Genomic DNA, 18,903 nt, shown 5'->3' with positions numbered 1-18,903 from the left:
CTTCGTCTGAGCTGAAAAGAGAATGGGAAGAACATACAGGAGTGGTAGCAAGTGCAGTAACAGTCAGAAGAAGCCTCTTCAAAAATGGACTTATAGCCCATCGTCCTAAAAAGAAGCCCTTCCTCACACAAAAAATGAAAAGGGCCCTGATTAATTTGGTGTAAGGAGCATGTTAAATGGACCCCCTGAGCAGTGGAAGTCAGTTATTTTTTCGGATGAGAAGAAATTCAACCTGCATGGCTCTGATGGGAGACAAACAATTTGCCATAGATGTGGTGAAGAATACCATCCAGACTGTATGGTGTCTATAGTGAAATTCCCTACCAGCCAAATGATATGGGGGTGCATTTCGTATCACCTGCAGTTTATAAAAGGTTCCATAAAAGGGGAGGCTGCTAAACCCAAAGCATGTAATTTATGATTAATACTCCCATGTCGTGTCAGTAAGCATAAGGTGTTGAGTCCAGGACAGAACCAATTAGTTTGTTTACTACTTACAAAGACATGGGGAAAATATTTATTAGCCACTCTCCACAAAGGGGCAACAGACCATTCTGTCAGCCAAGCTTGTAAACATTAATTTTTAATATGAGACATATCTAGTTTTTCAGATTCATTTAGGTCAATAACATAAATGTCTGTTCTAGCTGGTATGTTTATGCATTGAAAGTAAAGTAAATAGTGGGATATTACTTCAAAATGTATAGGAATTCTACCACAAACAACCTTTAAAGCAATGATGGACAATGTCCTGCAATTTCGAGAAGTGGCCCAAAAAAAAGAATCTCTGAGCTTGCAAGAGATACTTTTTAACTGAAGAATGATAAATTTTATATCCCCAAGTGCTTGTAGCACAGCAAATAATGGGGAAAAACACATATTTGTAGTATAATTTCAGAGTGTTTGATTTAATGCCCCAAACAGATTTACTAATTCTAATGATCTTTCAAGTTAGAACTTTAATTTTATACAGGATAAACCTTGCGTGTGAAATGAAATTTAACCTGTCACCTAACATGACACCCAAGTAGTTATAGTTATGTTCCAATTTAATTGATTGGTTATTTATTTTAATGTTAGGAGGCTAGTTGACATTTAAATTTCCCTTTAATAGCATGTTTTGTTTTTGAAGTGGAGATTTCCAATTTGTGAACCTAGCACCAGGTAAAAAGGTCCAATAACACTTCATTTGATATGTGTTCTAGTTCCCGTCTAGAATAGCTAAATCGTCAGCATAGGTTATTCTATGCACTACGCAGTGTTCAATAGAAAGCCACCTATCAAGGACCATGTTTCAACACAAAGGTCCAAGAACAGATCCCCGAGAGCAGCCTTTAGTAACATTCCTAGTAATTTGATAGGAACCAACAGAAACCTCAAGACTGTGGTCCTGAAAGTAGTCTGCAGTTAATGTGTAGAGTGGTGCAGAGATCCCAGCCTCTCAGAACCTCACCAGGACGCTTTGCCACCATAAGGTGTCAAATTCCCCTTTGAAGGCCACGAAGAAGCCTAGGGCATATTTAGAATTAGAAGCAGCAACCAGATCAAAAGCATGCCTAATAGCATCAGTTGTACATTTATTTTCGGTTAAACCAAATTGCATATCTATTTGTAAATTTTTAACCAAATAGTAATTTCTGAATCTAATAATAATAAGTTTCTCAAGGACTTTCTGAGGGTAGAAAGAAGTGCTATGGGTCTATAATAAGAAGGTAAATTTCCAGGTTTCTTGAATTTTTTGAGTAAAATTTTGAGGTTGGCCTGCTTCCATGGTTTTGGGAAGCAACCATCTACAAGTATTCAACAAGGTAATGATTAGTTGAGGACACATTTCAGACTCTTTTTAACACGCCCATTTCTACCAGGTCCAATCCGGGACATTTACCATCATGCATAGTAGAGATGGCCTCATAAATCTCAAATTGAGTAAAAGGGTCCCCGTGGGAAGGGCCAGCATAAGTAAGCTGTACAAACCTCATCAATGTCTACTCTGTGGATTCTGGAAAGAGATAATCCTGAAGGATAATCCCATCTAAAATTGCACCCATGGAGTCATTCCACATAGGAGTCACTACGATTTCAGTAGTTGTGATTGAGAAAAAAAAACTTCAGGAGGGTTGAAGTTTTTCGATAACAATTTTATAGGCCATTCCCCACAGCTCTTTGCATGGTTGTTTGAACCAAACAATCCCATGCCTGTTTCTTCTCATGATATATTTCATTAAATATATCATGAGAAGAAAGTTGGGTTATATAAGGCGGATCTCCGAGCCGCCTTATATAACCCAACAAGAAGAGTAATTTCCTCTTGTCTTCAGTTATTTCTTTTGGCTTGTTGCATGTCCTGCCTAGCAGTTTCATATTATTTCTTAATTCTGTTAAATGCTGAGTCCGCCAAGGAACCGAATTCAACCTACACTTTTTCTTTTGCAAGCTTGCTTCACACACGCTGTAATCAACTTCAACACCTCATTGGTCTGTGAAGTTGGAGGAATTAGAGCAATACGTTGAAGATTTTCTGGCAGAACAGCAGTCTTAAGAACTTGGTCAAAAGAAACCCAGTCAGCAATGGCAGTTTTTTTTTACCTAGAAATAACACCAGAGAAACGTACCAACTGTGTGGTACTATACTTGGGGTGGTAGAAAATGAAAGACCTGGGAGTAATTATGCAGTCAGATATGAAATCTTCTGAAGAGAGCAGACATACTTCCTGAGAAGGTCATGGGGTATTGTCAATGATATACAGGAATTTTGCTAGTAGGGAAAAGGAGGTGATTATCCCTTTGTGTAAGGCAATGATCAGGCCATGCATTGAGTACTGTGTACAGGCCTGAGGCCTCATTTATGAAGGATGTAGAGTTGCTTGAGCAAGTACAGAGAAGGGCAACAAGACTGGCAAGGGGAACGAAAGGATGGTCTTAAAAAGAAAGGTTTAAGTTCTGTAAATTGCAGCATCTGGAGACTAGGCACTTGCGAGGTAATCTGATTGAGTTGTATAAGGCCTTGAATGGGTTGAGCAGGCTCAATACTGATGGGATTTTTCCTCTTGCTCAGATTACAAACCTGATCATAAAGTGGGCATAAAGTCAAATTGAGGAAAGAGAGTTATAAAATAGATGTGCAGAAATTTGCCTTTAGCCAGCAGGTAGTTGATTGCTGGAATAAACTTCCATCTATCATTGTGGAAGTTGATAGCTTAAATAAATTCAAGGAGGAACTGGACAAACATTTAGAGGGAATGGATGTGTAAAACGTTTTTTTTTTTTTTTTGGCTGATGCTACATAAGCTTGCTTGGGTTGTTTAGGATTTTTTGGACCAGAAGTTCGTGATTCAAAAGTTTTTTTTTTTTTTTCTTTTATGCAGTCCATTAACTTGGCTTCTTTCAAAACTACTGAATCATGACATGAGTGAGTTGTCAGTTTGATACCGTGGCACATGTATCTTGGGGAACTCAATAAAAAGAATAAGAGAGGGAGGACTTGATCCAAACTTGAAATGTCTGGTCTGATTAAAAGTTATTAATAATAAAATGGGGTGATCTTCTCTCAGACCAGACTTATAGAAACCTAAAATGCCATTTCTCCAGGCCGTATCATATGCTTTCTTGGTGTCAAATAAACCCCAACCAGATATTCTGACTTCAGAAAGGCACCATAGAATTTTGTGTTTTGGAAAATAGTTTATTTTCTTCCAAATACCATAGCAGTTGAGCATTAACCATACGTTCCAGCACTTTACATAAGCAGCTAGTCAAGGTTATGGGTCGATAATGATTTGGGATCTGTGGATCCTTTGTTTTATTATTTCGTAGTGAACACTGTCAGGTCCAATTGCACTTGCCTTGCAAATGGAAAGAGCCACCTTTAAGTCTTCTTTACTGAATGGTTGATTATATGACTCAGGCCCCTTTGAAGCAAAATTGATCCCCTTCTTTGATAGTTCAGAAAAACTAGATTTTAAGATGTTCTTCCTGAAATATGTGGAAACGTTTCCCCAAGTGTATCAGATGGATACACTTGGGAAAATTCAGTTTCAGATGGATCTGCAACTGAATCTTCATTATGATGGAGGATTGGTAATGAATATGAAGGATATTTGCCCCTCATTTTTCTGATTTTATCACAGACAACTTTAGAACTGGTTGACTGGGTTACAGATGATGCAAAATGAATTGAAAAGTTCTTCCAATTCTGAAGTCTAATGTGTCAAGCTTGAGCATGTTTAAAAACTATAAGATTTTCAATAATGGGATAATATCAGAAATGTCCATATGCTTTATTTTTTGCAATCAGAGGTCCACCTGGGTTTTGGGAAAGAAGGAAATTGCACAGACATTTGTGGAATTTTATGCGTCACTTCTTACACCAGGGGTCGGCAACCTGTGGCTCGCAAGCGACTCTTTAAACATGTAACTGCAGCTGCTGACCGGGCTAGCCGGGTGGGTAAAGTGCCTGCCTGGCAACCCAAAGGTCGCAGGTTCGAATCCCACCTCAGGCTTGGATCAAAGTACTGCAAAAACCTTGGGAGGTGCATTATGGCCACAGAAGCCGATGCGCCAACAACTACCAAAAAAAAAAGTAACTGCAGCTCTTAACTTTTAGCCCACATGAAGCACAATTTAAAATGGAGTTAGATGACTTAAAAATCAAAGACATGTGGAGTGCAAGAGACTATATGCCTTAAAACCAAAATTGAAGATTTGTAAAGGCAAAAGGCTGCCCTTGCAATTCTACACAAATGGACGGTGGTTGATGAGTTGAAAAAGGAAGACCATATTGTGTTCGATGCATGGAGTAGCTTACTGGACAAGTATATAAATTTGAAAAATTTGAAAATATTTGCTTTCGGACTTCTATCAGTTTTTGTTTGATGTATTTCTGTGGGCAAATATTTTCAAACCTGAACTATATTAAAAATAAATGAAGAAACTGCTTGAACAATGCGAGCATGTTTAATGATGAAAATTACGCCATACTCGACTGATATTGAGAGACTCACTCAAGAAGTTCAATTGCAAAAGTCACATTAATTTTACCTAATTGGATGTTTATTACGTTTTTTCAGTATTAATAAATAATATTTCAAAATAAATATTTTTAATAAAACACCTTCCCACTCTATTCCATTTCTTAAACCCCCCCCCTCCCAGCTTGAGCAGAGATGCAGCTCTTCGGAATCCCCTTTTTTTTTAAAAAAAAAAAAAATTAGATCAAAAATGGCTCTTCACTCAAAAAAGGTTGCCGACCCCTGTCCTACACTATACATTTTGTAACATGTTCTACTGCACCACTGATTGAGGTCTCACTGACTGTGAACCCAAAGTGTGCCAGCCATTTTATAGGCATTCCAGTCAGCTTGTTCAAGGTTCCACCTTGAACAAGCTGACTGGAATGCCTATAAATGGCTGGTGCCTGAATAGGATAACATGGTTGTGTACTGACCAAGGTGGATATGAGAGAAGTAATCACTCCCAAGAAGGTTTTCAGTCACCTCCACTGGAAATAATGGGAAGAGCGAAGGGGAGCAAATGGACAAATCAATGGCAGTAAAACCATGTGTGGGTTGATGAAAATATGTACTGATCCCCAAGTTTAAAATGGAGAGTCATTACAGTCCAGCATGTGCTCTATTAATTGACCACATTAATACTAGCACTACCCCATAATGTATTGTGACCATTAAAGTTGCCCAAAAAGAAAACGGGGAGTGGCAACTGTGAGATAAGTTGGTCAAGGCATTCTGGGAGATGTCAAATCCCAGGCAGCAGTTAAATGGAGCAAACAGTTAAGAGAAACCCCTACAGAAATACAAATTGTGATAGCTTCCAATGCAGTGGTGATTGAAATTGGCTGAATGAGGATATAATTTCCCACAAAAATGGCGATCTACATGTGTAGGACCAGCCATCCTATCTTTACGAATGATTATACAATTCTTGAGGGTTGGGTTTTCCATTGTCTTTAAATAACTCTCCTGAAGAGAGGCAAACTGGTTCATGCTTATACAGGAGAGCCTTGATGTCATCAAAATTCTGATGAAGTCTGCAAAAATTCTACTGAATGAACTGTCATTATTTGAGCTTGGTGGATCCATCGTTTAACTTGAGGGATTTGTGTCTGTTTTTTTCTGGCGTTGCCTTACCTTTCTTGCGGAAGTATGGACGTTGGCCTGTATACATATCTTCCTCAACAAAAATTTTCTGGATTGACTCATCAGGTGTTTCTTTAAACTCCAACTCCATTTGTTCCTGACTTACAGGTGACAGCTTTGATGGATTTTTTTACCATTTAGCTTTTGTTTTTGTAGAGCCAGAGCAGTAAGAGGATTTGAAATGGGAACAGTGGCTGAGATTTTTGTACAGGCTTCTCAGAACTCAAAAGATAGTGCACAATGGGGCTGAAAGCATTTTAGGCTGGATGCACATTTAAGTCCATCTTCCACTAGAATGCTTTTCTGCAGCCTTGTGGGAAATGTAGGTTTTTTGGTAGCTATTGGTTTCACCACTTTTCTCACTTCTTTATATGAGATGCTAAACTCCGCTTTATACCTCTGGATTTCCTTTTCCTCTTTCCACCACTGGCATGCTCGGGAATAAGCCAAGTGCTAACCTTAGAGTTGAGAGTTTTGTTTTGTGGTTGAAAAAGTCTTGCTCTTGTGATCTTTAGTATCACAATGAGTGTAGACCACAGTTCCACAACAGGATATAAGCAAATTTCCATATTTCTTATATTTAAAATACCAGATTGGATTTGGTATGTATGGTCTTACCAAGCAATGAATATAATTGGCTGCAATGAAGTTAGGCGATGCTGGAGAGGTAAAGGTAAGGATGTTTCTTGTTGGAACTAGGTTTAGGTTACCAACCCTGTAGAAGAATATTCGGTTAGTCTTTACAATCTGGTACCCCTTCCAATTGATTGTTGCGAGTAGCACTGATTGATATGCCTTGCACGCAATGGTATTAGGATGTTTATTCCCCCTTGCCGCTGTTTTAAAATCAGGAACTCGTTTTACAATTTTAAAACAGTGGCAAGGTGGGGATAAACACCCTACGACTAATCACAGTGGGCCATGTCATCACTGCTACTTGCAATGATCAATTGGAAGGGGTACCAGATTGTAAAGATTAACCGAATATTCTTTTGGCTACAGTTACTCCCTGAGATTTTAGTTTGGTGCAGATTTCCTCCTCTGATACATCAAGAAGGTCTCACTCTGAAATGATGCATTGTAAGAAGTTGAATGTTTTGTGTGGCAGATATTACAGTGACAGATATTCCTCCAATTGCAGTTGCTTGGAAAAGCTGCTCTGAGTGTCTTTCATTTTTTATTTCAATTAAGAAATCTCCAGATGAAGTCCCCTAACTGACTTGGGAGACCCTGCCAATCCCTCTAAAGCCTCCTGTATGAAAAATGGGGACATCATTCTAACAGGTTTCTTGGCTCTTTTCAGCAGTGATGTCCGACTCAAAGTCATGGTTTTCAGACAGGGATAATGTCAGGATTCGGAGAAGAATTTACGTTATTAGGATTCATATGAATTTTAATTCAGTTCAGTGCCTGGGCTCCCCACCCACCACAAAGCCCAAATGAGATACCCACTATCTGGCAAGCAATAAATGCATTTGGGAGTGGGATGCCAGGGCTAAAGTTGGGGCCCCCCTTAACCACCAGGATCGCGCCTTTGCAAGTTTCCACAGGGTTGCAGCTAGGGTGACCAGATTAAAAATTTGATCTTGGGGGGCACTCATGCTTATGTTTGGGGTAGTCATTCCTTGTTTTGGGGTGCATGCATTGTCTTAAAAAAAATGAACAATTTTAACAACAAATATTTTATTTCTATATTTTGTTGATTTTTACAAGTTCATGGAATGCAAAATTAGTCAAATTTTAATAAAATTAACTGAATTATAGTCTGTGCTTTAATTCATTTAATTTGGAAAATTTTAATGCAAGAGTTATAAACATTAAAGGAAACTTTTATAATGTTATGTTGTTGTTTGTTATTTGGTTTTTAGGAGCATTAGTAACTAAGGCCATATTGCTCTGGGGATATGCGGTGGTCATTCCCTGATCTTTCCGCATCCTCCGTATTTGGTGGGCACGGGCTCGAACCCCGGTCTAATCAAGAAGCGTGTGCTATGCACTGCTGCTCCTGCCCACCTGGCTACGGAGGCACCTGAACTTTTATAAATATTAACATCAAATGTTTTGCATAATTGTTTACAATACATATTCAATAAATCTGGTTTATTTTATCAAAAAGAAAATATTTACCTAGTAATGCTTTTCATTTGAGTGAATTTTCTTTAACAGTGTTTCATTTTTTAGTGCATATGCATAAAATTCTTTGCATGACATATTTTGATTGGTTTTCACCAACAGTTCTCCTTCAACATTCTTTAGATATAATTTATTTCTATCCTTTTTCCATGCATTAAACATTAAGCTTAATGTTTAATGCATGCAATGAGCAAACGAGTATGTAATACTCGTTTGCTCATTGCATTTGAGTGAGGCAAAGCAAAAACAAAATTAAAAATTTTTTCTGTATTACATACTTCATATGCATTTAAAAATTTTATCCAAACACCTGTGGTATTTTTGAGGTCTTTTGCCTCAATATTTTTATGGAATGATTTCAACAAAACATATTCTTCATACAGCAAATCAATATTGATATTGGGAATTTTAAATTAAAAAAAAAAAAAGTTTGTTGCCTGAGCCTTAAAACATTACAATGAAATAAAAAAGAAGTCAAGTAGAATGTAAAAGGTTAGAAAGTAAGCATAATATAAATATTCTACAACCCTCTTCGTAAATAGGACAGAATGTAATTTTTTGAGTTTTTAAGGTTGCATTTCAACAACTTTATCATCAGTTAATTCTTTCTTCCTAAATAATCATCTAAACAGGGTGTTTTATGATTTCTGCTTTTTTCAAATATCCCATTTCAAATTTTAAAAAAGGGGTATCTTGGAAATATAATTCCAAAAAAGGGGTATTATACCCCAAAATGGGGTACGTCTAGCAACCCTTTACTGTTGCAGCATATAGTACACACTGGATTCCTATGACGTTAACCTAGAACTTATGCTGTGGGTGTTGAATCCCAGTGATGGGTAACCTGGAGGACCAGCAGCAGCAAGGAGAAATCCTCTCATTGTGTACAGGTGTCCACAGTGAGGGGGGGAGGAAACTTAAGACGGAAAAGAAGATAATTTCATGAAGTTTACCTTTAGGCAGCATGCTATAGAAAAATGAAATAAATTACCTCCCAAAGTTGCCAAGATGGGAGTTTAGCAAAATTAAATTGAGCCCACACTTTGAATGGTCACCTTTAGTAATGGGAAATTTCTTTTTTTTTTTTTTTTTTTTTGGTAGTTACACTTCCTTGCATCATATGTCCATTGAAATACTAACCTTCATAACTGGGAAAAGTATCCATTTATAAGCAATGCTAATGATACAATATCAAATTATCAAGAAGAGTGTTATGAAGTACCTGCTTTATTATTGATAAATTTTTTTTTGGAATGCATTCCAACAGAAGTAACAAAAAATTTTTTTAATCAATACTTACTGGTATTAATGACATATAAAACCTCAAGAAACAATAAAAGATAATGTTATGTAAAATTTAATGTAAAATAAAGTTCTGTGTTTGCAAGGAAATTGCATAAAGATCATTTATACTCACGCATATCAAATGGATCTTTTGTCACATGTTCTTTGTTATTCTTTTCTACTTTATTTTCCTCTACTGTCAAACATATACTACTGTTTACATATTCTAAAAAAATTTAAAAGAGAGAAATTCTTTTAATAAATTAAAAAAAGAAAATATTTTATTTCATAAAAAAAAAATTACACTTCTTTGGTCTTTTTATTCACAATAAAAAGCAAGCATTTACCTGGTTCTGATTTCTTGTGGCTGACACAAGAGGACATTTCACTATTTAAATCTATAAGGTTGCTTGTAGTTGGGTTGATACTAGTTTGCGGCTGGAAAAAAAAAAGTTCCTATTAATCAGAATTTGTTAGAGTTAAAATTGGGAAGTCTGAGTTAGTGATGCTTCATCTTTCCATTGAAACTTTGTACACAGAAAAATGCACTTTACTGTTTAAAGGGGTGGAAGCTTCAAGGCATTTTACTCTCCACAAATTAAGTCCCATATAATTCACGTAATAAAGTGCAGAAGCAGCAACAGTCATAGTCTGAAGGGTTAAACTAGCGAGTTAATAACAAATTATGAATGATGAGGGGCAGGGAGAAGTAAGAGATGACTTGTCACTTTTAATGCTACAAAATGCTATTCACTTCTACTTCTACAAAATCAAAAGTAAATTGTTAATAATGCATATAATAAAAAAAAATTATTTTAATATTGTGCAAAAACAAAAAATATTTCTTAATTTAATACTGAAATCCTTTCTACAATAACCAAAATAACTGCTGCATTATGATTGAGTTTCCAGAAGTCAGGTGGGTGGGTGTGTGTGTGTAGCATTTATCATACTACTATAAAACAAAAATTCCCTCACTGGGCTCCTCCAACTTTATTACTAGTAGCTGAGGCCAGAGACACTCAATGTTCACAGCAATGATGAACTGAATGGTAGTTGGTCAATAACTAATAAATAGAGTGGCACTTATTTTCGTGAATGTTACATGCCAGGATGCTTCTTACTTCACACTTGTAGTTTTGACAACTTGTTTTGTTATTACTTAGAAGAGGAGAAAAAAATATTATGCACTCTGTGATCACACATTTATGAACTATAAAAACAGATTTACAGCAAATTCCCAAAAAGCAAAAGAAGTTAAAGGGTACTTTCTAACAGTTCTTCCAAAAAAAAAAAAAAAAAAAGTCACAAAACCTGCTGTTAAATGAACTGCAAGTGCAGTGGGATGAATTTGAACTAGGATGCTACAGTGGTTCAAGTGTCAGATTTTGTACTTTCACGAGTACAAAATTTTTTTGCAGCTTATGTGCTGTCACATATAACATTTAGCCACTTACAAAAAAAAAAAAAAAATATATATATATATATACACAGTAAACCCCCGCTATTCGCGGGGGTTACGTTCCTGAGAAATGTCGCGAATACCGAAAACGCGAATACTGGCTCCCATAGTAATAAAGGGGTTCCGTTCCAAAGTATGAAATATATAAGAAAAACTAGTCTAAAATTTTGTCTATGTATGTATTATATGTACCTTCATAATATGACTATGTACATAGACAGTACATAGTGAAATGCAAGCATATGGCATCGAAATGAAAATAAGAAACAATTTAATATTAAATGTAATATTTATTAGAAATTTCAAACCAGCGCCTTTGCTAGCAAAAAAAAGTCCCGCCAGTGCTATCACCAGTTTCGCTAAAGTGTTGATAAAGGAGTTTTGCCTTTTCACGAATGATGAGTGAACTTAACGGAATTTTATTTCGAGTTCGGTCTTCTATCCACAGATTTAAAGCCTTTTCCATTTTTTCTAATTTAACATCACGAGTTACAGAGCAAATTTTTGAAGCAATTAGCGCGTTTTCACGGACACTACGGCGGATTTTTTCTTCCGATTTCTTGATTGATCGTACCGTTGACTCATTGATTTTATAATGTTTTTCCACTGAGGAGACACTTTCACCATTAGAAATTTTGTCTAATAACTCAATTTTATTCGCTAATGTTATCACCTTCTTTGATATTTTCACATTTCTCTTTTTATTCGTAGCCATATTTTTGTAGGGGTTAGAAAGAACTTGTCCACAATAAAGTCACTTTCTTCCGTTAACACACTCGAAAAACTCTGTTTTACACTGCAAAACGGTAGATTTATCACTTTTGGAAGCATATCAATTTATAAATTGATATGCTTCCAAAATTTATCAATTTATAAATTGATAAATTTATTGTTTATAAGCATATAAATTAAAAGTAAACGACGAAACCTTCCATGACTAACACATACTGAACAAGGATTACCGAGAAACATCCACGCTCGCGATTTTTTCACCCCTCTCCCCCACCCACTGAGCGCTGTTTTGACCGGGAAAGATAATTTTAGCCACGCCCATGTTTTTTATGGCGGAAAATATTCACGGCGCTTTAAAATTCACATTTTTTTAGGTTTCATTTTATATTAAATCGGCGATCGCGAATACGCGAAACCGCGAATACAGATACCGCGAATAGCGGGGGTTTGCTGTATATATATATATATATATATTTATTTATTTATTTATATTATATTTATTTTTATTTATATATATATATTTTTAAAACTTATGAGCATAAGGAATATTTTTTATTCTCTTCTGTTCTCTACTTTCTCTACATTCTCTTCTGAGCTCTACTTCCTCAATATTTAATTCATCAGCCAATAATGTGTCTTCAGATGTTTCAGTGCAGTCTCTATGAGAGCACATAATGTGCACAAACACACTCATGTTAATCACAGTGGGAGTATTAAGTTTTAATCCCACCCATAATTTGTATACTGTCACAATAAGCAGCCTTCTGACTTCTGGGAACACACCCAAAAAATGCTGCCATTGTTATTATCACTATTGCAGAAAGGATTTCAGTAGTAAATCAAAAAATATATTATTTGTACAAAATTCCAATATAAAAATTTTTTAATATATGCAACATTAATAATTTACTTTTGAATTTTGAAGAAGAAATGAAGAGAAGCGATGCTGATGCACTGGTTGCTACCAACTGTCACCTGCAGTTTCTAATTAATTAGTGCACTTAGCCATTCAATGGTATGGATACTACTGCACTTCATCAAGATTGTAAAAAACAAGATGTCCATTAAACATGCTAACTTTAAACAGTTAAGTCTATCTTTATCAAGCACCAAGTTACAAATGGTAAGACTATAACATGAAAATCAATAAATAAGCAAACAAACATCATGTCAGACCATAACTGAAGTGGGGAGGGGATCAGTAATTCCTGAAAAGACAATTTCCATAGCCAGAAATGTGACTCTGGCAAAATAAAAATTAAAAAAGTATTATTAGTTATATTAAAAGTAATATATCAGAAATTAAAAACTAGAATAAAAAGAAATACTGTCCAAGTTAACTATAACTACTAAAGTTTGATTCTTTATTTAAAAAGGAATTCAAAATTTTCTCTGTGTTAAAATCTCAAATCAAATTTTGATATAATGAAGTTTACCAATAAGTAGAAAGAAACATAAACACCATCCAGCTTAAAAAATATGGATACATTTTCAATACCTGAATCAACTTCAACTTTACTTCCAGCCATCTTTCAATTAACCCATTAAATGCAGAATAACTTCCCAGATATTGAATGGAACTTGTGGGTTGGTCACTCGCACACTAGCAAGGCTTTTTTGGATTTATTGGATGATTGTTTTCTACAGCAGCATGTTCGAAAGGCATCCAGAGGGAATAATACTCTTGATCTGATTATCAGCAGCAATTCTTCATGCATTAAGAATCTGCAGATAAAGTAATCACTTGGTAGCAGTGATCACAGTGTGCTGATGTGGGATTTACTCAAAGATATAACTATTCATTAGGGGTAAATGGAATGTTTTTATAAAGGTGATTACAGCGGACTCAGATAGTTTTTAAATTCGATTCAGTGGAACCAATGATGTTTTTACCACCATCAAATTCTAAATGGGAAGCATTCAAAGAATTACTCTTGTAAGCTATTAGACTTTTCATACCAACTAAGAAATATTGTTCAAGGTTAAGGCCTCAATGGATGTCAGACAAACTAATGAGATTCGTGGCAAAGAAGAAAAATACATGACATGCATATACACTATCAGGTGACACAGAAGCTGATGGTATATATAAGCTGGTCTGTAATCAAATCACAAGAAGGTTAGACAGGTGAATGTAGATTACGAGAAATCCTTGTCAAAAGATGCAAAGAAAAATAGGAAAGAATTTTTTACTTATGTAAACTCCAGAAGGGGTTGAATCAGATTGGTCCACTTGATATTGATGGTTCGACTGTTGATGATCCTGCTCAGGTAGCGCATAGACTGAATGAATATTTTGCATCTGCATTCACACATGAGGAGATATTCAGGGAGGAGAGAATGCCAGAAGTTTATCGAACTCTGGTAGGAAGCTAAAGGATTTTGTAATAACTAAGAGCAAACTGGAGGAGAAATTGTTGAAGTTAAACATAAGAGGAGCACCTGGGTGGATGGGATCTATCCAATTATATTAAAGAAGGCAGCAAAGGAAGCAAGCAAACTTAGTCATAATTATTAGAGCATCCTTGGACTCAGGGGAGGTCCCCAAATATATCCCCAATTCATAAAGGGAGATCAAAGGGTGACACAAGTAATTACAGACTTGTTAGTTATTGCAACTGAGGGCTATCTAGTAAGTCAAGTGTTTAATGCTGATGAGACTGGCTTATTTTGGAAGTGTATGCCAAGCCGAACATTCATTTCAAAAGAAGAGAAAACTGCACCAGGTTTCAAAGCTGCAAAAGATAGGTTAACATTTTTGTTATGTGGCAATGCAGAGGGTGACTTTAAGTGCAAACTGCTTCTAAATTATACGTCAGAAAATCCTCATGCTTTTAAAGGAATATCAATTCCTTCGGTATTGATATTCCTTTAGTTCATTTGGAAATAGAGCAAAAAAAGCCTTATGTTCTGCAAATTGCAGAGTCTGGAAACTAGACACCTGTGTGGTGAGGTGAATAAGGTCTTGAATGGTTTGAGCAAGCTCAATGCTGATGGGATACTCCCTCTTGTCCACATTAATCCTCCGAGGGGACATAAATTCAAACTGAAGAAAGACAGCTGTAGAATAGATGTGCGGAAATTTGCCTTTAGTGGGTGGTTGATTGCTGGAACCAACTTACATCTGTCATTATGGAAGCTGACAGCTTAAATAAATTTAAGGCAGAGCTATACAAACATTTGGAGTGAATGGATGGGTGAAATGGGAAGGGTTTTTTTTTGGCTGATATAAGCTTGTTTTCTTGCATCGTAATGCTAATGCTAATATATTTCCAAAGATGTCAGCAAAAGGAATATTACAATAAAATGGCAAATAAAGAGCAAAATCTATAGGAAAAGCCAAAACTTGATGCTACCAATCGCAACATTGCTTTGGATGACCTCCCTGAGGTTGAGATTAATCACATTCTCAAGACAAAGAAAACATGGAAGACTAAGAAATTTGTCCCCTCAGGCCCCCTTAGTACTAAGAAGGCTAGAAAGGGAAAGAATCAAATAGATAGTTAGGATAATAAAGACAAAGAAAAAGCAGAAACAGACCTGCAACAAACAGAAGAAAGGAAATTGAACATACTGAATGACATATCTGATCCTATCAAGCAGATAAAAGAGGTTAAATTATACTTGGAAGAATTCATGCAAAAACAGACCAACAGAATCACATTGACTGCAGATTGTGAACCGTTGGTCTATATTGGAACAAAGAATTACAGAATTGAATACAGAGAATAAGAGTTTTAAGAGCAAAGGTTTTAAGAGCAAACAGTAATAGAAGAGAAAGACAATTAGAAGAACATGAATACTCTTAGTTATGGCCAGGTAGAAAGGGCTAACAAAAATGGGACATCCCAATCTAGATAAACAAATAAGATGAAGGTGAAAATTAAAGAAACAAATATAGTTATCTTAAAGGCCAAACCAGAATCTTCCCTAAAATCTAGTGAGGCTGTAAAAGGATACTGTAATTAAAAATCTGAAACCTCACTTAAAGGAAATAAAAGTTAATAACATGCATAAAATAAGAAATAATGGTGTTTTAATAGAGGTTGCAAGTAAAGAGGATTTGAAAAAGATTGAAAACCACCCCCGGAAGTGACGAAACTAGGAATAAAACCAGAGAAACCAAAGGGGAGAAGCTCCAATATAATTGTCTTTGATATTGCAGTCAACCCCATTTAGGAGTTGACTGCAATATCAAACAGACAGACATGACAGATTTTTATTATAAAAATTTCCAACATGTTATGATCATTGATGAGTTTGTCAATAAGTTTCAACTTAAGAGGCACAAACAGCAGACAAAATGGACAACTGAAACAATGAAAATCAGCAGCCAAAATGTGCTACTTGCAAGTCAGCCAGGCTGTCTGATTATTTACACAGTATCAGCGATGTAAAATGCCCCTGTTATCAGAAAATGATAAAACTTCTCCAATCTAGAACCAATTATGGGTCAGACTGAACATGAATGTGACTAGGGTTCTAAACTTCGTCCAGCTGAATGCTTAGAGAGCATGTGCAGTTGTTGAACAGATCAGACTAAAGCTAGAGAAAAATAATATAGATATCTTGGTACTCCAAGAACCCCACACACACACACACACACACACACACACACACACACACACACACACACACACACACACACACACACACACACACACACGAGTAGAGTTCAAGGAGGCTATAAGATCATAGAATACACCACAGGTGTCCATTCTACTGCAATAGTTGTAAAAAATACTGACCTTAGTGTCACAAACATGGGTCACCTCTGTCCTCCAGTGGCAGTGTGTGCACACATCACCAGTGCTGTAGGACAGTTTTACAATTTTACATTGTATTGCAGATCTGACGAAGATATAAATTCCAGTATTGAATACTAACAAAGAGTTACAGCTCTGCTACCAAATGTTAACATAATTGTGTGTGCTGATGTCAACTGCCAGTCAGCCTTATTGTATACACGTACAGAAGACAGAGCAGGCACACAAAATGGCTAAACTCTCACACAATATACAGCCATGTCCACATTTCAGGTGTTAAATCAACCTCACAACCTCTCCACTTTTAGTAGTACAGTACTATCTGGGAGAGTGACGTTGATGTCACTCTTTCCACAAATTCCATAGCATATAAAATCTCAAACTGGTGCATCCAGCCAGCTTGGACAACATCAGATTAGAGAACCACAGACAGCTCAAGACTCTATTAAATGTAAGAAGATATAACAAAGAAAGCTAACTGGAACATCTTCACTGAACTCATAGCAGCAGAGATGCAAAAACAGGAAAATGAGCAGTCTAGATCAATCAACAATTATAGCCGGGACGACCATGCAATGATTATGACAGAAACAATCATCAAAACATCAAACCTATCTATCCCACCAAAAAAACCTGGACACCTGGATACATTTCCAAGGCTCTCTGGAAATGTATTCTTGCCTGGTGTGTTTACCCTTCTCCTGCATATAGTCCTTCTCCTGCATATAGTCAGTTCAGGACACAACCCCTGTTGTGTCCTGAACTGACTATATGCAGGAGAAGGGTAAACACACCAGGCAAGAATACATTTCCAGAGAGCCAGAACACCTTGGCCCCAAAATGAGGTGGAAGCACTGAGAGATTTCTATAGACTCTCAGAAACCAATACACAGCCCTCATTAGAAAAAAGAAAAGAAATATATATATATATATATATATATATATATATATATATATTGGCAGCACTTGGTGGGAATTTCTGGAAATGCTGACCCTTGGCAAGTTTTCTACAGAATAGTGATCAACAAGTTACCAAGAGGAGATGTAATAGAAACTACAGTTAAACCAGATGGAACCTCAACCCTGTGTTGGGCAGTCTATGAACAATGTTTTAGACACTAATAACCAGACTAGGGCTGGGGATTATTCCCCTACTCAGATTGCATTATAAAAGAAAATACAGCAGGCCTCCGTTATAATGCGGTTCGCTTTACGCTGATTCGCTATAACGCTGTTCTTATATTATAACCCATATCTGACTATAACGCTGTCACAGATCACTATAACACTCTTTTACAGATTGCATTTTTGGCATATTTAACGAAATCGTTTCATTTGATGGAGTCGATAGCTTGAAAATGAACAGCAAAACTAATAACATTAGTACACAAAGAGCAGTGTACATTGATTACCACTCTCTGTTTTCTCCCACTCAAACATCCCTTTATTCATAGCAGAAATTTGCCTCCAATGCCACACTGCTCCAATTTGTGCAGCAGTCTTCCATGCGCAACAGTATCAAAAGCCTTTCTAAGATACAAATATATGATATCAAAATTATTCTTTGCATCCAGTTCCCTTGTGACCACATCATAGTATACAATCAAATTGGTCAGACAAAACTTTCCCTTAATAAACCCATGCTGTGTCCAAGCTATAATTGAAGTCTTGTCTAGATGATCCTGTAGTGCTTTTTTAACTAGTGCCTCCATTAATTTCCCCGGAATAGAAGTTAAACTAACAGGTCTGTAATTGCTTGTGTCATCCTTTGATCCTCCTTTGTGAATTGCGGTCACATCTGCACATCTCCAATCCATGGGTACCTCTCCTGAGTCCAAGGAAGCTCTCATAATTATGGCTAAGGGTATGCTTACTTCCTTTGCTGCGTCCTTTAATCGAACTGGATGGATCTCATCCACCCCAGGTGCCTTTCTTATGTTTATCTTCAACAATTTTTCCTCCATTTTGCTTTCAGTTATTACAAAATCTAGCCCTCCCTCACTGAATAACTCCTCATGTGTGAATGTAGATGCAAAATACTCATTTAGTTTGTTAGCTACCTGAGCAGGATCATCAACAGTTGAACCATTGATATCAAGTGAACAAATCTGATTCATCCCATTCCTTCTAGAGTTTACATAAGTAAAGAACTCTTTGCTGTTTTTCTTTGCATCCTTTGCCAAGGATTTCTCATAATCTGCCTTTGCCTGCCTAACCTCTTTTGTGACTTGGTTACAGACCAGCTTATATCTATCATAGGCTTCCATTTCACCTGTTAATTTATATGTATCCCATGTATTTTTCTTCTCTGCCACATCTCAGTTCATCTGACATCCATTTAAACCTAAACCTTGAACAACATTTCTTAGTTGGT

At 36.4% G+C, this 18,903-nt stretch overlaps 1 protein-coding gene across 1 annotated transcript in view; it reads right to left on the bottom strand.

Moving 5' to 3' along the window:
• The window catches only part of LOC150083370 (SHC-transforming protein 1-like), a 301,635-nt gene that overhangs the window by 58,601 nt on the left and 224,131 nt on the right, over positions 1 to 18,903 (bottom strand). The window contains exons 9-10 of the mRNA XM_090377222.1: positions 9,917 to 10,007; positions 9,703 to 9,795 (exon numbers count right to left, since the gene is read on the bottom strand). Of these exons, the coding sequence (XP_090233348.1) occupies positions 9,703 to 9,795; positions 9,917 to 10,007 (184 nt within the window). The remainder of the gene's footprint in view (positions 1 to 9,702; positions 9,796 to 9,916; positions 10,008 to 18,903) is intronic.

Source organism: Mastigoproctus giganteus, chromosome 7 (genome assembly GCF_048544385.1).
Source record: "Mastigoproctus giganteus isolate SK-2022 chromosome 7, ASM4854438v1, whole genome shotgun sequence".
In the NCBI taxonomy this organism is placed as follows: Eukaryota; Metazoa; Arthropoda; class Arachnida; order Uropygi; family Thelyphonidae; genus Mastigoproctus; species Mastigoproctus giganteus.
The sequence above is the reverse complement of the archived record's forward strand: the minus strand, read 5'-3'. Positions and strand labels throughout refer to the sequence as shown.